Below are 16,323 nucleotides of genomic sequence, written 5' to 3' on the forward strand. Positions count from 1 at the left end.
CACACAAACTAATAAAGCTTTCGACCAGCAAGAGGGGCCAGAAGGGGCGCTATGCCTTCCTTCATGTGGGGGGGAAAGGGGGGGGGGGCATGGGCTCTTCCCATCTTCCCAGGATCGTGCATCATTAAATCATGCTCAAACACAACGGTGTACTTAGAGGTACTCTGCAAGCACAGGACCATGGTTATTATAGAACTGGGTTTTAATTAACATATAAATTACTGCCATTCCTCACCTCCTATGAAAACCCCTTTCAACCTTAAAAAAACAACCCATTCGGGGTATTTTTTTAAATCTCATCAGTTAAAACTTAAAGTATCAGAAACGATCAAGCCCAGTTCATTACAACCCCCAGTTGTGCCTAAATGACTAAGTGGTTTAGTTTACGTGCAAGGAATTTTCTAGCTGGGGACCCAGGGCTCCGAGGTGGCCGTGGCCGGGGTTGAGGGAGGACACACACTGCCTGAATACTGCAGCTGCTCTGTGCCTGGAGCAGCATTTAGGGCAGTTAAAGAATGAATTGCCTTCTTCTGCAGGAGGTGACCCAGGGGACCACCACGCCACGCCTTCATATTCCTCGTCACTCACCTGAACATGCAGCAGGCTGGAGAAGGTCATGAAGCAAAGTCAGAGCAATGGGTCCCTTCAGACCAGCTCAGGACCCCCATACTTGGACTACAGCCCACCCAGCTGGGCGTGGGGAGAACCCAGCTCCAGCTCTAGCCAGCAGGCTCCCTCAGCCGCCCAAACAAACGAGGCATAACCTTCCTCCCCAGTTTCTTAAGGAAATTCTTAAGGAGCTTGCCGGCCCGCCCGCCCTGCAACAGTGTACACCCATAATCAAAAAAATATTGTAGAATGTCTAAACGATCTATATACTTTAGATTTACTCTTAGATTTACCTCTTTTAAAATTCTTAGTTCTAATATTCTTAGTTCCTTCAGTGATTGAAAAGAAAACAAAACAAAACCCAAGACTGTTTTTTCACTGGGGTTAATTAACTCAGTTAACCTCCATCATTAGGCACTGGGTTATGAAGAGTTAAAACTTTCTGCCTGTTCCTTCTATCCGCTGCCCACCTCACCCCTTTTCTCATTTTACAGAGCACTCTTTGGCTAGTGCTACTCAAAAGATGCTGTCAGTTTGAGAGACAAGGATTACTAGCTGGCACCAGCGGTCCAAGGGGACTGAATAAATTCCCAGTCATCATTCCTCAGTTGGTACACGAAGCGTAGGGTACGAAGTAAACCAGCTGGCAGGCTGAAGAGGACAAAGGCAGCACAAGGCTCCAGACACAGGTCACCCGAACTGAAACAATAAAACCAATATGGCCCCACGGAAGGATCATGTGGAAGATGTTAAGAAAAACAGAAAAGGGTATCGCCCCAAAGTGCCCAAGGGCCCTGGCCACGATGACAGCCTGGAAAGATAAATCTGACACCAAGACCCACTGATCCCCACAAGTGGCACTCTCCACTTTCTCCCCAACAAGACAAGCCCCAAAGACAAAGCACCAGCCACCACGAACGAACGCTTTGGGTCACTACTAGAAAACACTGAACAGTTGTTACTCAGTAGAGTTTGGATAAAACCAGATTCAGAGATAATTAATGTTCAGATATAATTCATTGTAGAGTCACAAAGGAAGTAAGGAATGAGGTGTACTGGCCCCAATTCCCAAGGCTCAGGATGCAAATGAAACCCGAGAGAAAAACTGCAGGGCGGGTGGATGGATGGGGGCTCTCTTCTCGCTGATCGAATTTGCTACCCAAACATCAGTCAAATAAATGTGAAGAACTTCTTGTGGATTCCTGACAACAGATTTCAGCACAACTAATGAGGTGAGTCATATGCAAAGAACAGTCTCTCTGAGATTCCAGCCAAAGAATACACTTCCTCTCATACACTCAATTCATAGCAACGTGAGAAAGTTCAAACCTGACTTGGTTACGTCTCCTCTTCCAAAAATACAGAAACGAAGGAGAGCGTAAAAAAAATAAAATAAAATAAAAATTAAAAAAAAAAAAATAGCCAGTGGGTTTTCAAATTCTCTTTGCTTCGCATTATCGCTTACTGGCCATGTATTTTCAGAGTAACCCTGAACTGGACAGCTCTGGCAGGGATGGGGAAACATTCTGCCCAGCGTCATGCTGTCCAAACGCAGCCACTCTGATTACTGTGAGCCCATCTGATCTGACACTCGTGTTTCTTCTTCTGGCCTGCTAGCTGGCAGAGAGCCCTGGGCAGCTAGAAGGCACCATAGCACAAATGTTCACACTCCCTTCCCATCACAGAGGGTTGAAAAAGCAAGCCCTCCCACCCACCCCCCTTTTTTCTTTCAAGTCTTACAAAGACTTAAAAAAAAAAAAGAAAAGAAAAAAGAAAGTCAAGTTCCTGGCTTGAAAAGTGAAAGTAGACAAAAGCTCTAAGATGCTGTTAAATTAGGAGGTCAGCAATGTCGAGGGATACTTCCACTTGGCTTTCCTTTGGAGGGTAATTAATAGTAGTTCCTATTATCTTCCATCCTTAAAAGGTTTTCCGGTGAAAGAAAAATTCTTGTCTGGCTTTGGAGGCCTTAAGACTAACCGATGAACAGGAAACCTATGGTTTATAAAGATCTGTTCTTCTCTCCATGCCAAATCCTTGGTAAGCCTGACCATAGCTGTGATATGTGCCTGCACTGCACTCACTTTGGACAGAACAGAGATGACTGCATTCCATCCTGGGGGCCAGGAGCCTACTTAAAGGGTCAGCTGAAAACCTGAAGCTTGAGAGCTTAAAAAAAAAGAAAAAAATTATATATATATATATTTTGTTTTGTTTTGACCTTTTCGTTTTTAAATGAACAAACTGATTTTTCTTACTTTTGCCTACAAAATCCTTCAAACAGTTAAAGCCTTTATCTAATTGCTAAGTTTGGATTATCTTTAAGACAACACAGCCTGATTTTGAACAGAAAGTCACTTAACTTTTAATTTGTTGCTAAAATAATCAGGAAACAAGGACTTGGAAAAGTTCTGGAATGGAGCATGTTTGGGTACCAAGTCTATTGTGCTTTCTAATTCTGGGTTCACTTTTTACTTTTAAATGTAACTTAGTGGTAACACTTCCAGAAGTTTACAAGAAGCTGGGTGGGGGTGGGGAGGAATGTCACCCTCTATACCAAATTGTACACCTTTCTTCAGTTTTAGCTCTCATCTGAATGCACATTTACTGAATTTTTTAACCCCCCTGCAGGGTGCGGGAGGGAGGTTACAGGGGTTAGCCTCCTCTCAGCCTCCTCATTGACAGTGCAGACCTCCCCCTTCCTTACCCTCCCACCCAAAGGTGAGTCACTAGAGTGTTACAAACTTACTGGCAGAGAACACTACAAATTAACAAACAGTAAGTTACCAAAAGAGGATACACCCTCAGAACAGGGTACAGAAAGAACCCTGAGCCGTGAACTGTCACACTCACACACTGAACACTTCAGAGACAAAAAGAGTGTGATGCAACCTGGGCACTCTGGTCCCAGCCCTCTGGTCCGGGCCCCCCCAGCTGGTCAACAGTTCCTCCTGTAACTGCTCTCCACCTGCTCCAGGCCAGGCCTGGGCAACTTTCCACTCTGAGGACTCTGCCTTCCGAGGTTTCCAGTCTAAAGTACTCGCTTTATAGCGGCCAGAGGGGATTTAGTCACACTTTCAAGTTGAGCTCCCAAAGGGCAGCTGATAATGTCACCATAGGATTTCTGCTGACATGTGTATCCCTTGTGCAACCTTCACCTGAAATCTTTTTTCCCCCGGCTCCTCTTGAAATCACCACCCATAAGCTAGGATTTATTTTCCAGGTAACTAAGTTAATATTCAAACAATGGGGAACCACACGGAAGGACCTGGTGACATCCCTCCCACCCCCAGCTTCTGTAAACTTGAGAAAAGAGAAAGGTTTTTTTGTGTACCTTTTGGTGAGCTAGTTGTGGGTGGCAGGCCTGACTGTGGCATTAGGCCAAGTCACTGGCAACAACACCCAATATGAAAAAAAGGGATAAAATCCTATTTCATCCAGGAATGATTCAGCAGGAGCTGAATCTTTCATTTTCTTACCGAGAGCTTAGGAACTAGATTTTTAAGGAGAAATAAAATCACCTGAAATACCATCAAAACTCAGGCCTCCAAAGCAGTGGGAAGAGGAGGGGAAGAAATTAACAATGACCTTAAAAATTAGCTGCCAGCACAGGCTTCCTGGTTAACCAATTATCATGAGGGCTTTAGTCACCACTCCACCCACATTTTAATCCCCATGTGGAAAAATCCCAACATTTCAGCATAAAATATCCTTCTGAACATTGGACTATCTATCACGGTAAGTCACTGGGGACAGAAGGGGTGACTTTATCTCAGGAGAATCACCAACAAACACACATCTCCCCCCTATTTAATATTCAATTTACCAGAGTCCCCCAAAACGCTTACTATGACCCAGCAGATAAGGAGCCTATCATCCTGGGAACCAGCTGTAATTCATTTTTGTGTTTGCAGCCACTTCCTTTTAATACTAAGATCCCTAAGACATGCTGAGTTCAGAACCTCCACAACCCAGGTGTGCGAATCACCACTGTTGTACATGGGTTCGGTTATAAGAGACAGATAACAGTGGCTAGAACTTAGTTACTCAAACAGCTCTTAGGGACATTAATTCAATTATCACAAATACCCCACTTTCATCTGAATGAAGAATAACACTGGAGTTCTGCATATAAGGCAACGTTAAGTGGGTGAGTGTTCAGGCTGGGGAGGCCACAGGCTGTTCAGGAATCAGGCAGGCTGGTGTGTCACTAACCAACCATTTGACCTTGAACAAGTCACTTCACCTTCCTAGGCCTTGAGTACATATCCCCAGTCACTACACCTCCCCCCGCCTCCAAGCAGGAATGTCCAGCTCAGGATATCAACTCTTCTCTTTTTTTTGAGGGAGGGGAGATAAATGGGTGAGCTTAAAAGGTCTTGTTTATGGGAATGACCTAGGGTTTGTCAGTGTGGCCTCGGACCACTAACCCACTTTTATATCGTGGGGAGTATGCTGGCTGGTTCTCAGCTCTTTGCCTCCAGCTTTGTAACCAGGGCCAGCCTTCCACATTCTGTGCTTTTAAAAGATACTGGTGGTACCTGCCACTTCTCCCTACCCTCCCTATCAGGTTCAAGGCTTTCTAATCACCTCCTTCAACACCCAAAATTAAGAATCCCCAAAGAACACACCGGGCCTCTTCTCCCACCACTCCCGCCACCCTGCGGAGCCCTGAAAATCTCCAAAGACCTACTAGATGCCCGCATCCTGCAAGCCCTGGAGATAACGGAGCGCCTGTCCTCCTGCCCGTGTTCTCACGACCTGGTCATTTTCTACCATTAATTGATACTTTGTGGGGGGGCGGTTATCTTGTATAAACTTTTCTCAACTTGACTTTGGCTCCGTTAGGGTCTGATACTCGGTCTTTTGCCGTGGCTACAGGTTATCGCAGCTACGAGGCACAGAGACACAGAAACGAGCTGTGGCTCTGGTCTCGCCAGAGCTTCGTGGATTCTCCGCCCCTGCCCCGGAGACCCCCTGGTTCCTTCGGGAGCCGCTCTCTCCCTCGGGTCTGCGCTCCTACCACCTCGTCCCGCCCGCCGCCGGCAGTCCTTTTTCGGGTTTATTATACCCAAAGGCCCTGAAGAGCCAGCCAGTCCTCCTTCCAGGCTCATCCCTCAAAAAATAAAACAAAACTCTACACACCCCTCCCCACCAGGGAAATGACCACTCCAGCCGCCCCAGGGCGCATCCAGTGTTTATGGAAAGCGGCCCATTAAAGCTCTCAAAAGTATACCTTAAAGGCCATCTTAGGGCGGTGAAGACACACCCTTTCTGGCACCAGCCAGCACGACCAGCTCCGCAGTGAAGGGAAGCCAGTTTTTGTTGTTTTTTCCCCCCCTCTTTGGGGAGGGCGGCCGCCTCTCCGGGTAACTGGCTAAGCCCCAGCGCCACCGAGAGTGGGAGCCTCACCCCCTCAGGGCCGCCCCCGCGTCGGAAGCCCCAGCGGGCGCCGGGACCCGGGCCGCGGTGGGAAGGCAGCCCGGGAGGGGCCCCGGCGGCGCGCCCCAGGGGAAGGGGAGGAGCACGCCTTTCCTCCGGGCACTGAGGGCGGAAGGAAAAGGGAAGGCAAGAGATGGGAGGTGAGGGCGGGCGGGGGGAGGGGAGGGGAGCCGGCTCCGGGGATGCCGCGGCCGCCAGCTCCTTCCCGCGGCGGCCCCGCGCCGTCCGCCCTCCTCCTACTCCGGGCCCCGCGGCTCCCGAGCGCCGCCTCCAGGAGCCCCCGGCCCGCACAGCGCTGGGACCCGGGGGTCCGCGGCCAGCCCCGCGCCGCCGCCCGCCCGCCGTCCCCCCGGCGCTCCCTCCCCCCGCCCGCCCTCCCGGCCCCCATTGCTGCGCTCCCTCCGTTTCCAGAGTGCGTCGTCTTTTAAGCCCGGCCGCCCTGCCTGCCCGCTCCACGCCGCGCCGCTTCCTCCTCCGCCGCCTCCTGCTGCGGCGGGCGCCCTCCTGACTTCTTCTTCCTCCTCCTCCCTCCCGGCGCCCCCTCGCCGGACTTGCCGCACACTCACCCCTTTCCCCATGGTGGCGGAGGTCTGTGCGCGCCGCCGGGTCCTGTCGCTGGAGAATCAGAGAGGAAAGAAGAGAGCAGCTCCCGGCCGAGCTAGCACGGCCGGGGGAGCGGAGAGGAGGGAGCTAGGGCTGCCGCGGGGCGGGAGGGAGGGAGACCGGCCGGCGGCTCGGGCCGATGCCGCCGCTGGGGCTGCTACCGCTGCTGCTGCCACGTGTCCGCCTCCTCCCGCCGCTGCTCCGCGCCCCAGACCCCGCCGCAGCTCAAGCCCGCGCCTCCTCCTCACTTCCTAAAATATGCAACCTGCGTGTTTGCCCCGCCCACGCCGCAGCACGTCACCGTTACCGGAGCAACCTGACACCGGCCGCCGGCCTGGCTCCGCCCCCGCCCCAGGCCCCGCCCCCGGGCCCGGGCTGGCCGGCTGCCGCCCTTCGGGGCTCCAGGCAGGAGGGCGCCGGGACCCGGGGCGCGCGTGCCCAAGTCCCGGGAGGCGGCGGTCGCGCCACTGCGGGGCGCGCTGGCTGGTTGGGCCGCAGGGATTCTGCGGCCGTGCGGCTGCCGCGCCCCTCCTCTGGCCGTCCTGCGTGACACCGGCCTGCTTTGCAGGACACGCGAGGTCCGCAGTGGGTGCGGGTACGCTTTCGGAACTGGCTCCCGGAATCCCCGCGGGCGGTGGAATGAAACCGCAGAGGGGCCTTTGCAGTGTTTCAGGGAGCTCCTGTGGGATTAAGGATCGAGTCGGGGTGGGGGTGGGGGATAGGGTGAGATTGCACCCGGCGCCCGCATGAGGGACTCCGCCTCCTTCGCGGTCCAAGCCCAGCGCCCACCTGCAGATGGCCTGCCCAGTTTCTCGCTGCCCCCCCAAATGCCTCCTTTGCTCTGGGACTCGCGTGATCCAATTCCCACTCGGCCCCAGGAAGAATGGGTCTGGGCTGGCCTTGCAAAAGGTCCCAAGCGCCCTCCCCCTGCTTCTCTTCGTGACCCCACTGACCGCCCAAAGGGCTTCCAGTGAAGTTTTTCACTATATTGTGTGAAAGAAAGCCGTTTGCCGTTTTGGGGGATTCGGTTTTTAGGGAAGAAACAAGAAGCCCAAAGGAATGCTTGTCTTTAGCAAACGGGGCTGTTTTGATGGGGAGATGTTCCAGGACCTGTCTGGATCCTCTCTGTGCCTCACCTGGCAGGGCAGCGCCCTTGCCTGCGCGCCCTTGGGTGCTGTGAGGGACTCCGGGCCTGGTGTGTGATGATAAGCTCCAGAACCCCCAGAGAGGCAGGGCCTGGTTGTGCTGTGGGACTTCCCTCCCATTAGAGCTTCTTAGGAGAGGCTGCTGTGGTTGAAGGCCTCCAGCATTGAGAAAACAAAGTATTATTATTAATAATACGTTCAGGGAGTCAGATATACTCTGGGAAAGCACAAGATTTGCAGGAGAAAGTCTCTATGCGTCTCTGGGAATTCCTACAAGAAATAAGGAAAATATTAACTTCCTAAGCAAGTTAAAGCTGACCCTCTGAACTCTTAAGTATTAATTTAACATGACCAAATAAGGTGTAAAGCTTGAAAGAAATAAAGAAGGAAGGAAGGAAGGAAGGAAAAAAGGAAAAATTGGCAACTGTATTATCAGTACAAACATTAGGGTAATTTTTATTACTTCTTCAAAGATAACTGTTTCTTACAGGAGTCTCTTCCTCTTGCCCAAGAATGCATTGTTAAAGGCTAACATCTCTTCTAGGGACCATCAGGCTTGGTTATATCCTTCCAGACCATGAAAAGCAGCGGAATTGTGACCTGGATTCAGAGTCAAGACTGTTGGGGAAAGAGCCCTCAAGTCCAGAACAGAGTTCCCTACCCTGCTAATTCGAAGACAGTTACAGTGTGTTACCAGTGCTCTGCTCCAGGGCTCTAGAAAGTGGTTCTTTCACAAGCCCCGAGAGCCCCCATGACTGCTTACCCCTAGAAAGCATTTGCTGGCTAAAAATCTCTTAGACTGTTCAAGATTAATCATCCCATGGGCTCCAGTCTGAATGGGAAAAGTACAACAAGAACGGCAACAAAATGTAGAAAGGAGAAAGCCCGAGAGATGTAGATTTTTCCTACCAGCTGATCTCCTTTTTCTCCCTTCCTAAGTAAAATTATCTTTTTTTTTTTCCTTTCAAGACTATAACCTCGACAGATCAACGCATTTGCCTTTGTTTCTAGAGCTGTTTATCTGGCCACTGGAAGATTGCTGTAGGTCCTTCCAGGAGGACCTCAAAGTTCTAGCTGAATTCCAGCGTGGGGGAAAAGGCATAAAAATATAGGAAATGTTAACTAAAATCTTAATGTCGCCTTGCCTTTGCAAAGCGCTTTTCCATATAAAAGCCCCTTATGGCACCATAAGTCAGGAGGGTAAAGGGTTTTAGCTGCATTTTACAGAGTGGGAAACTGGAGGCTCAGGGACTTTCTTCTTACCTGAAAGCCATTCAGTTAGTGGGAGCCATCTTCCTGCTTCTAAAGTTTGTTCTCAGCACAGCACCAAGGAAGTTCTGGTGGAGGAAGAGCAGATGCTTCCAGCCCTGCTGTCCTCACATTTTTCTACATGCTTCTCTTTTGTAATCAAGAATACCTCCACTAGAGCCTTTTACTCCCCTGACCTCGCTCTTCCAAGGTCTGCTGTGGGGCATCTAAGGCAGAGAGCCATTATTTTTGTAGAAACGCCTCATGTAGATGAACACACACTCCCTCCACCCCACTTCTGAACCACTGGATCCCCCCTGCCAGAGGCAAAACCCAATCCATTTTCAAGGTACTTGATAGTGTGTCACTTTTCATTGCAGTCTTGTTGAAAGAAACGTAATTCAATGAAAAATTTCAGCATATCAGAAAGGGCTTTACTAGTACCCCGATAAATTTGATGCTTTCTCTCAACAGCACCTCCCCCAAGTGCTATGGTCTGGGCACTTCTGGGCAGTCTTCAGGGGTGTTTTTAGGAGTAAAGTTTGTTGCCAGGAGTCAATGGCGAATTTTAAGAGGTGAAGGGAAAAACTGTGGTCAAGAAGCAAGTGACTAAAGAGGAAGGTCCTCTTCTTGGGAAAGCCTTCTTTCTTCCTCTTGGGAGAGGTTCTGAATGGAACCTTAGAGATCGAATACTCCCTCATTTTCTGATGAAGAACCCAAGGCCCAGGGACCAAGTGACACTGTTGTCAGCTGTCCCAGGAGATGGGCTGAGTTTTGTGTTCATTTTCAAACTCCCAGAGCAGTGCAGGGGATACACACTCCTTCCAGAAGAGAGGGCAGGGCAAGTTCTGCCTCTCCACTGTATCTGCCTCTTGTCCTATCAGCTCTTTTTAAGCTCCTCACTCAGGACACAATCAGCCCGGAGACTCGGGCATTCTCAGACCCAAGACTGCCAAGTGTGCGTGGCCTAAAGGAGAGGAGGATTTGACACAACCATGGAGGCTTGGCCCAGCCATTGTGAACCGTCAGCAGATGTATGAAAAATATGATGCAAGCCCGTATTTTGAGCCAAGAATGCTAGCGCTTTGAACAAGCACTTGCTGAACTGAATAAACACACCATTGCAATTAAGGGCTTTAGAACATGAGTTGGAGCATATGCCAAATGAGCATTTTCCATAGGGAGCAAGAACTGGGGGAGATCAGTGAGCCAGGGGATCTTCGGCCCGGCTTGCGCTGGAGCCGGTGTGGAAGCAATTGTAAACACGCATCTTTATCTTTCACCATTTCCTAGGTCCCCCAGAAAACCACCAACTACTGTCACTGTCCCTTCTCGCTGTCCCTAAGTTCCTCCTGAACCGTTTCTATCCCACCATTACAAATCCACTTTTTTCCTGCCCAGCAGCCGATGGCTCACCTCCTACTTTTAAAGCACAGTTCTGGGCACACCACCAACATAGGCAATCTGTCAGTGAAATAAGTCTGACCCCCCACCCCCGCAACTTTTCCTCCCAGCCTCCGTTTTCTGCTCATCTCTTCATTTCCTTTTAAGGCTCTTTAGGACTCTCTTGGACAGATCTTCTTCTGTTAATGATTTTTGAAGCCCTCAAGTTTTGCTTCTGGAAATTCGGAAGAGTCAGCATTTCCTTGGTGCTCGTCCTGGGAGCTGCTATCAGCTGCACAGCATTGGATCCTCAGTCTTCCCCTCGGCCTCCCTTTCCTCTGACTGGCCCTCAAATCAGTTGTTCTTCGGAAGCGGTCTGTGTAAGTCAGATGCTAGCTGGCTGCCATGGCTTTGACGCAGAATCCTGACATTCAGAGCCGGGATGTGTTCCTCTACTCCACCGTTCACCCCTCGCCGTGCATCCATCCCCTCGTTGCAATAAAAACTCTATTGAGTGTTACGATATCCCGACAAAATCAACATCCACAGGGGCATTGCAGACAAAAATGGCAACAGAGGAAAGAACTAGACGGGAAAATATTCTATTGCCCGAGTCCCATCTGCACTCTGATGGCGGAGACTTGGCGTCCGGCAGGCCTACAACCCAACCCAGCGTGGGGAAGCCTGCCCCAGAAGAGGCAGCAGGAGAGAACGCTGTGTAACCCTTCTTGTTCTCGGGGGAATATAGTCAGGACCTCTAAGGAAATGAGCGCTACAATTGGGGGTGGATCGATTTGCTCTTCCTGGCCTTTAAGTCTTCCATGGAAAAACAATTGAGGAAGTTCCATGGAAGATGGTTCTGTGGAGAGCATCACTCTTCCATAGATGCTTGGGCACAAGACCTGGGTTGCAGGGACTGTGCCTATTTTCCTTGTGGTAGAGTGAAAAGGAAAGAAGACAAAACCATGGAAAAGGCGTTTGGTTCATTTACAAAAACTCCCAGAGCTTTTCTACAGCAGTAGCAAGTAACCAAAAAGTAGGTCAGGTACAAAAATAGTAACCAGCTCAATTCATTTTTAACAGCTTAGGTTTTCCTCTAGAGGCTGCCATTTTGGCTGATGGGTGACCTCCCCATGTGAACTTCCACTGATAAGCCCACAGATAAGGAAGGTTTCCTCTCTTTCCTCCCATCTCACGGAGATGCCCCTAAGAAACCCCAGAACTGCACTTCTTGGGCATCTCCTTTGAGCCTAGCACTGTGCCTGGTGCTTGTGACTAAAGATGACCGAGACACATTCTCTGCCCTCAAATAGTTCACCAACTGGCATAGAAGAAAGACACGCAGAGATACTGGTACCACGCTGAGAGGGGCTGGCAAGGATCTCTGATGGAGGCATGAAGGGAGAAGTGGTCGGGTCTGTCCGCAGAGGTGGAAAGCCTTCTCTGGCTGGGTATTGAAGATGGGTAGGAGTTGATGAAGTGGAGCTGTACGTGTTGGGGTGCAGGGGGGTGGACATGGGCGGGCGATTGCAAGCAAAAGCAACAGCGTAGGCAAACCCTTTGGGACATGAACTTCGTGTGTTGGAGGGCAGTTGTTTCAAATGGCTAGAGCATGGGTAGTGAGGGAGAGCACAGCAGGAGAGCAGCCTGGAGAGGTGAGCAGAGTCCAGATTGTGGAGCATCTGGATGCCAGTCTGAGGGTCCGGACTTTATCCTGTTGGCCCTGGGGAGACGCTGCCAGGTTTGGAGCAGGGAAGTGGCACGATCTGCTTTGTGCTTTGCAAAGATTTCTCTGACCGTCTCCAAGCACTGGGGTAAGCCTTCACAATCAGTCCATTTATCAAAGCTCTTCGGACTGTATTATTGAATTCAGCTTCCCAAGACATCTATGTCTCCCCATATATCTTTCAGATAGCACACTAATTTTATTTTCTTCCTTTTCTACGCACACCCATGCATGCTTCATTCCTATTATCCTTCCCATTGGCCATGACTTCCCCCAAACAGAGTCTTTAAAATTGCTGGATATGAAAAACTGGGATTTCAACCTGATTTTAACAATCTGTCAGCACATGACCACCTGACCCTGGAAGACAGCTCAATTAGCTGGGAGGGTGTGGGCATCTCACTCCGCTTTCCTAATAGTTTTTGTAAACCTCAATTCCACGGAAGCCAAGGGCTCAGTTGGCTTCCCTTTCTATCACAGATCAGTTCTTGAGGCAATTCCCCAGACTAAGAAAAGTTAAGCCACTGGCTCCCAATTCCACAGGAAAAGACTGGGACCAGAGAGGAGAAAGAGAACAGTGTAAAAGGCCAAATTAGTGAAAACTTTAGCTTCAATTGTCCAGATAGTTCAAGGAAACGATGTTCACGTATAAACAAATCTCAGCTATTTGTATTTGGGGGGACAACACTGTCCATCTGACATTTAGCATCTGGAGTGGACATGGCAGTAGAGGTGGGGGGAGCTGGGGCAGGGTTGAGAAGGGACGGAGCAATGATGACAGAGAGTTGATCAACCAACAGGACCCCCATCAGATACCTCTTTCAAGCAACAGCATTTCCCTTCTTCACATGAAACTTTTGAACCTTTCTATCTGTTACTAGATTACCAGGCTGCCAGGACCATCAAGTGACATGACACACTTGAATAATTAAAACATTGTCTGCCACAGGGTACCTGTTCAAAACGCCTAAGGAATTCTCCTGATTTCAACTTTGTCCTCAGTCTGGGAGAAACAAGATCTCAAGAAGGAGGAAGGCATCCACAAGAACGTCTAGAGGAGAAGGGAGGGAACACAGAACCTCCTCGATGCTGGCTTTTCTCTTCCTCCACCAACCTCCTTTCCCCAAGGGCAGGCCTGCCTGTGGACACACAGCCAGCCCGTGGCCGTGGCGGTAAGCAGAGTGCTGAGTGCAGGAGTGGGGTGAGTGGGGATCGGTCAGCTCTCCACCTATCTGAACTGCCAATCCCCTATCTGCAGGTGGGGACCAGGCAAATGAGCCCACTAACGCACCATGGCACCAGCCCAGCAAGGCCATTTGCAGGGTCAGAATAAGAAGCCCCAGTAGCTGGTCTGAACTGCTGAGACCTATGATACAGCACAGCCTCCTTAGAAAAAAGAAGGCATTGTCTCCAAATGCAATTTCTTTTTCTGATTTTTCCTTTTCACTTAAAACAAAACAAAACAGAACACAACACAAAAAGAAAGATACCATCTGCTAATGCAATCAGGAACGAGTGAGGGAGCATGCTCACAGCCTCCTAAGAGCAGACCTGGGAAGAAGTCAGGGCTTCAGAACCATCACTCCTGCTCCTGGAATAAAGCAGCCGGGGCCACTAGGCACTATGCTCCAGACCAGAGCTGCAGGGAGCTGGCAGAGGCCCGGGATCTACCGCCCTACCATACCTCTAATCTCATCAGCCAGAGTGCTTGGATATTTTCTTCCCCTCTCATTTTTCATAACAAGAAAAAAAAGAAAGGCCATGTTAAAGTTTTGAATTAAGAAACAGTTGCCATCTGGGTAATTGAATCCTGCTTGCAGCAGGCCACCTGGTTCACATCAGCAACTCCTGGCAGGTCTGGATGTGTCAGCTAAAGTCCCGTGTGGACTTATTAAACACAGTCCATGCGCGGTGTGGCCACGTCGCTTCCTAAAAATCGCGTGTTGTTTTCCAGCGCGTTGCCTCAGTGCCTGGTGGATTTCTTAGACTGCAGATATTTGGAATGACCACGGTAATGCTGGTTTTGTCCATCCCCAGCCACCTGGTGCCTTAAAAAAACGAGATTTGAAAAACCAGTTCCCTTTGGTTTCCTGTTTGGACATCCGTGTCATAGAAATATGTGGGACTGAAATCACCTTGTTGTCCTAGAGGATTCAGGAGGCTGCTTCCAGCTCCTCACACAGTGGAGAGAGGGGTGTGCGGTTTGGGAGGAATGCCCAGGGTCTGTCTATGGGCCGGATGCCACACCCTACCCTTCTCTGCAGCTTTCTCTTTTGCTAGCCACTCCTGTTCCCCAAAGTGGCGGGGGCCGGGGGGCACCATCAAGTTGCAGTCCTGTTCCCCAACCTCCAACACCCACCAAGAGAAAAGGAACCTGGAGCATTGCACACGCACCTCCCAGCCAGGGCCCAGGGCATCTTCCATTTTTTATATGCATAGACAGGGCTGGTGTCAAGGGGCAGGGCTGGCAAGGACAAGATGCAGAAGGAACAAGACCCAGCCTCTTGACGTGCCACTGGACTGTGCTGTTTCCTTAGCCTAAGGACCACTAGAAAAAATGTCAGCTCGAAGGACAGAAATGCTTTTCTTCCAAACAAACAAACAAAAAACTGACCAAAAAAAAGAGGGTTATCCAAAACATGTAATTTAAAGGGACAGCTCTTTTAAAATAGAGTTTTTCATGATGCCCTGGGTACTCAGATAGGTTGCTCTTAAAAGTCCCTCTCAAGAATTCATCCTTATTTCCAGGGAGCCGTATCTGAACACACACAGGCACACAGACACTCAAAGAGATATACACATGTGCGTACATGTAGACAAACACACACATTTACACTACTGTTTGGAATTTCAGAGAATGTAAGGATGCTTCTCCAGCTCTTTGCAAAACGGCATCAAGGTAACATTAAATTAAAATCACATGCAGGGTTCTTAGCTCAGGAAGAGCCCCCTCTATTTCTGTCTCCGGGGACAGCACCGTGGGCCCTATGTCACACCTGTTTGGGGTCTCCTCAAGCTACTGGGTGATGTTACCCAGCAACGCCTCACAGCCATCTTGGCTCCAACGTTCTCAGACTTTTCCCTCTGCCAGCTGCTGGAAGAGGACAGTTCTGAAGAGAATACGGAGGACAGTAGCTAGGGGCCAGGGCCCGAGTATGGAGCTGGGGTAAGGTTCAGCAGATACTGGAGGCAGAGTGGGTGGTTTGGGGTGCCCAGACAGCCTCCAGAAGTCTGTTCCAACTCCCTACAGGCTCACTTATGCGCCTTTGGCCTCAGATCTCTTTTCTTAATCCAATAAGGTGGCATTTGCCTACGTTTGAGAAAGTGCCATAAGATTATTTTATCCACAATATCCTGTCCCGAAGGAGTCAAGTTCACCAATTTCCTCTTCAAAACTAGTTTTGGAGAGGGCTCCTTTGATATCGATCTAGAATCATAAATCATTTACAGCCCCTGAAGCATTATTGTCTTTTTACTCTCCCCTCTCTTGCCAGATGGACAATTTCTCCACTATCCTTATCCCTTTACCCACTTCGTTTCTCTCTCTATTGCTATGTCTCTGTCTTGACACAGAACAGCCTCTGCCCCCAGCTCCTCTGAAAACGAATCAGAATAGACTCTGTCTTCCCGCATCTGGATTCACGCATGATGGTCTGAAGATTGGGTCCCCACACTGGGGAAGAGGAGGGGGTTAGTGGAGAAGCACTATTCTAGACCCAGTTGCTGGGAGGCTGGATGGACCTGGGAGCCCCAGGGCTTTGGGGGTGAGGGCTGCTGGCAGGAGCAGCGGGATTCTTCCCTTTCAACATAGGATCAGAGATTTCTTGGGTAACTGCGTTTTTGTTTTTAAAGGCTGCTCTTCTTAACATAAGTCGTATCCCACTGATAACAAACAGTTGGATTTTTGTCAGAGAGCTGCATCACCATTTCCCCTTTGTGTGGTCTACAGGCTCTAAAAACATGAAGAAAACAGATCTGGTGAAATATTGAAAATGTTCCCTTGGAGCTTGGGAATGAGTGACTGATAGCCATTTCCACCACTTCTACCCACGATCACAGAAGTCCCATCCTGCTAGGTTAGCCGCTCAGCCCGTGCCCTCAGGTAACTTCTTTTTCCACACCCTGCTTGGCACTGCTGCAGGTCAGCTCACCTCCCCCCCCCCCCAATTT

The 16,323-nt window shown here is 49.9% G+C and overlaps 1 protein-coding gene across 2 annotated transcripts in view; it reads right to left on the minus strand.

Annotated features, from left to right (window-relative positions):
• ATP1A1 (ATPase Na+/K+ transporting subunit alpha 1) overlaps positions 1–7,006 on the minus strand; it is a 28,954-nt gene extending 21,948 nt beyond the window's left edge. The window contains exon 1 of one of the 2 annotated variants that reach the window (XM_082684952.1): positions 6,615–7,006. In XM_082684952.1, the coding sequence (XP_082541078.1) occupies positions 6,615–6,626 (12 nt within the window). In that variant the 5' untranslated portion in view covers positions 6,627–7,006. Of the gene's footprint in view, positions 1–5,842; positions 6,287–6,614 lie in introns of those variants that run through there. The other variant, XM_082684953.1, reaches the window with a different exon arrangement.
• Between the last annotated feature and the right edge of the window lie 9,317 nt (positions 7,007–16,323).

This window comes from Mustela nivalis (assembly GCF_964662115.1).
Source record: "Mustela nivalis genome assembly, chromosome: 10".
In the NCBI taxonomy this organism is placed as follows: Eukaryota; Metazoa; Chordata; class Mammalia; order Carnivora; family Mustelidae; genus Mustela; species Mustela nivalis.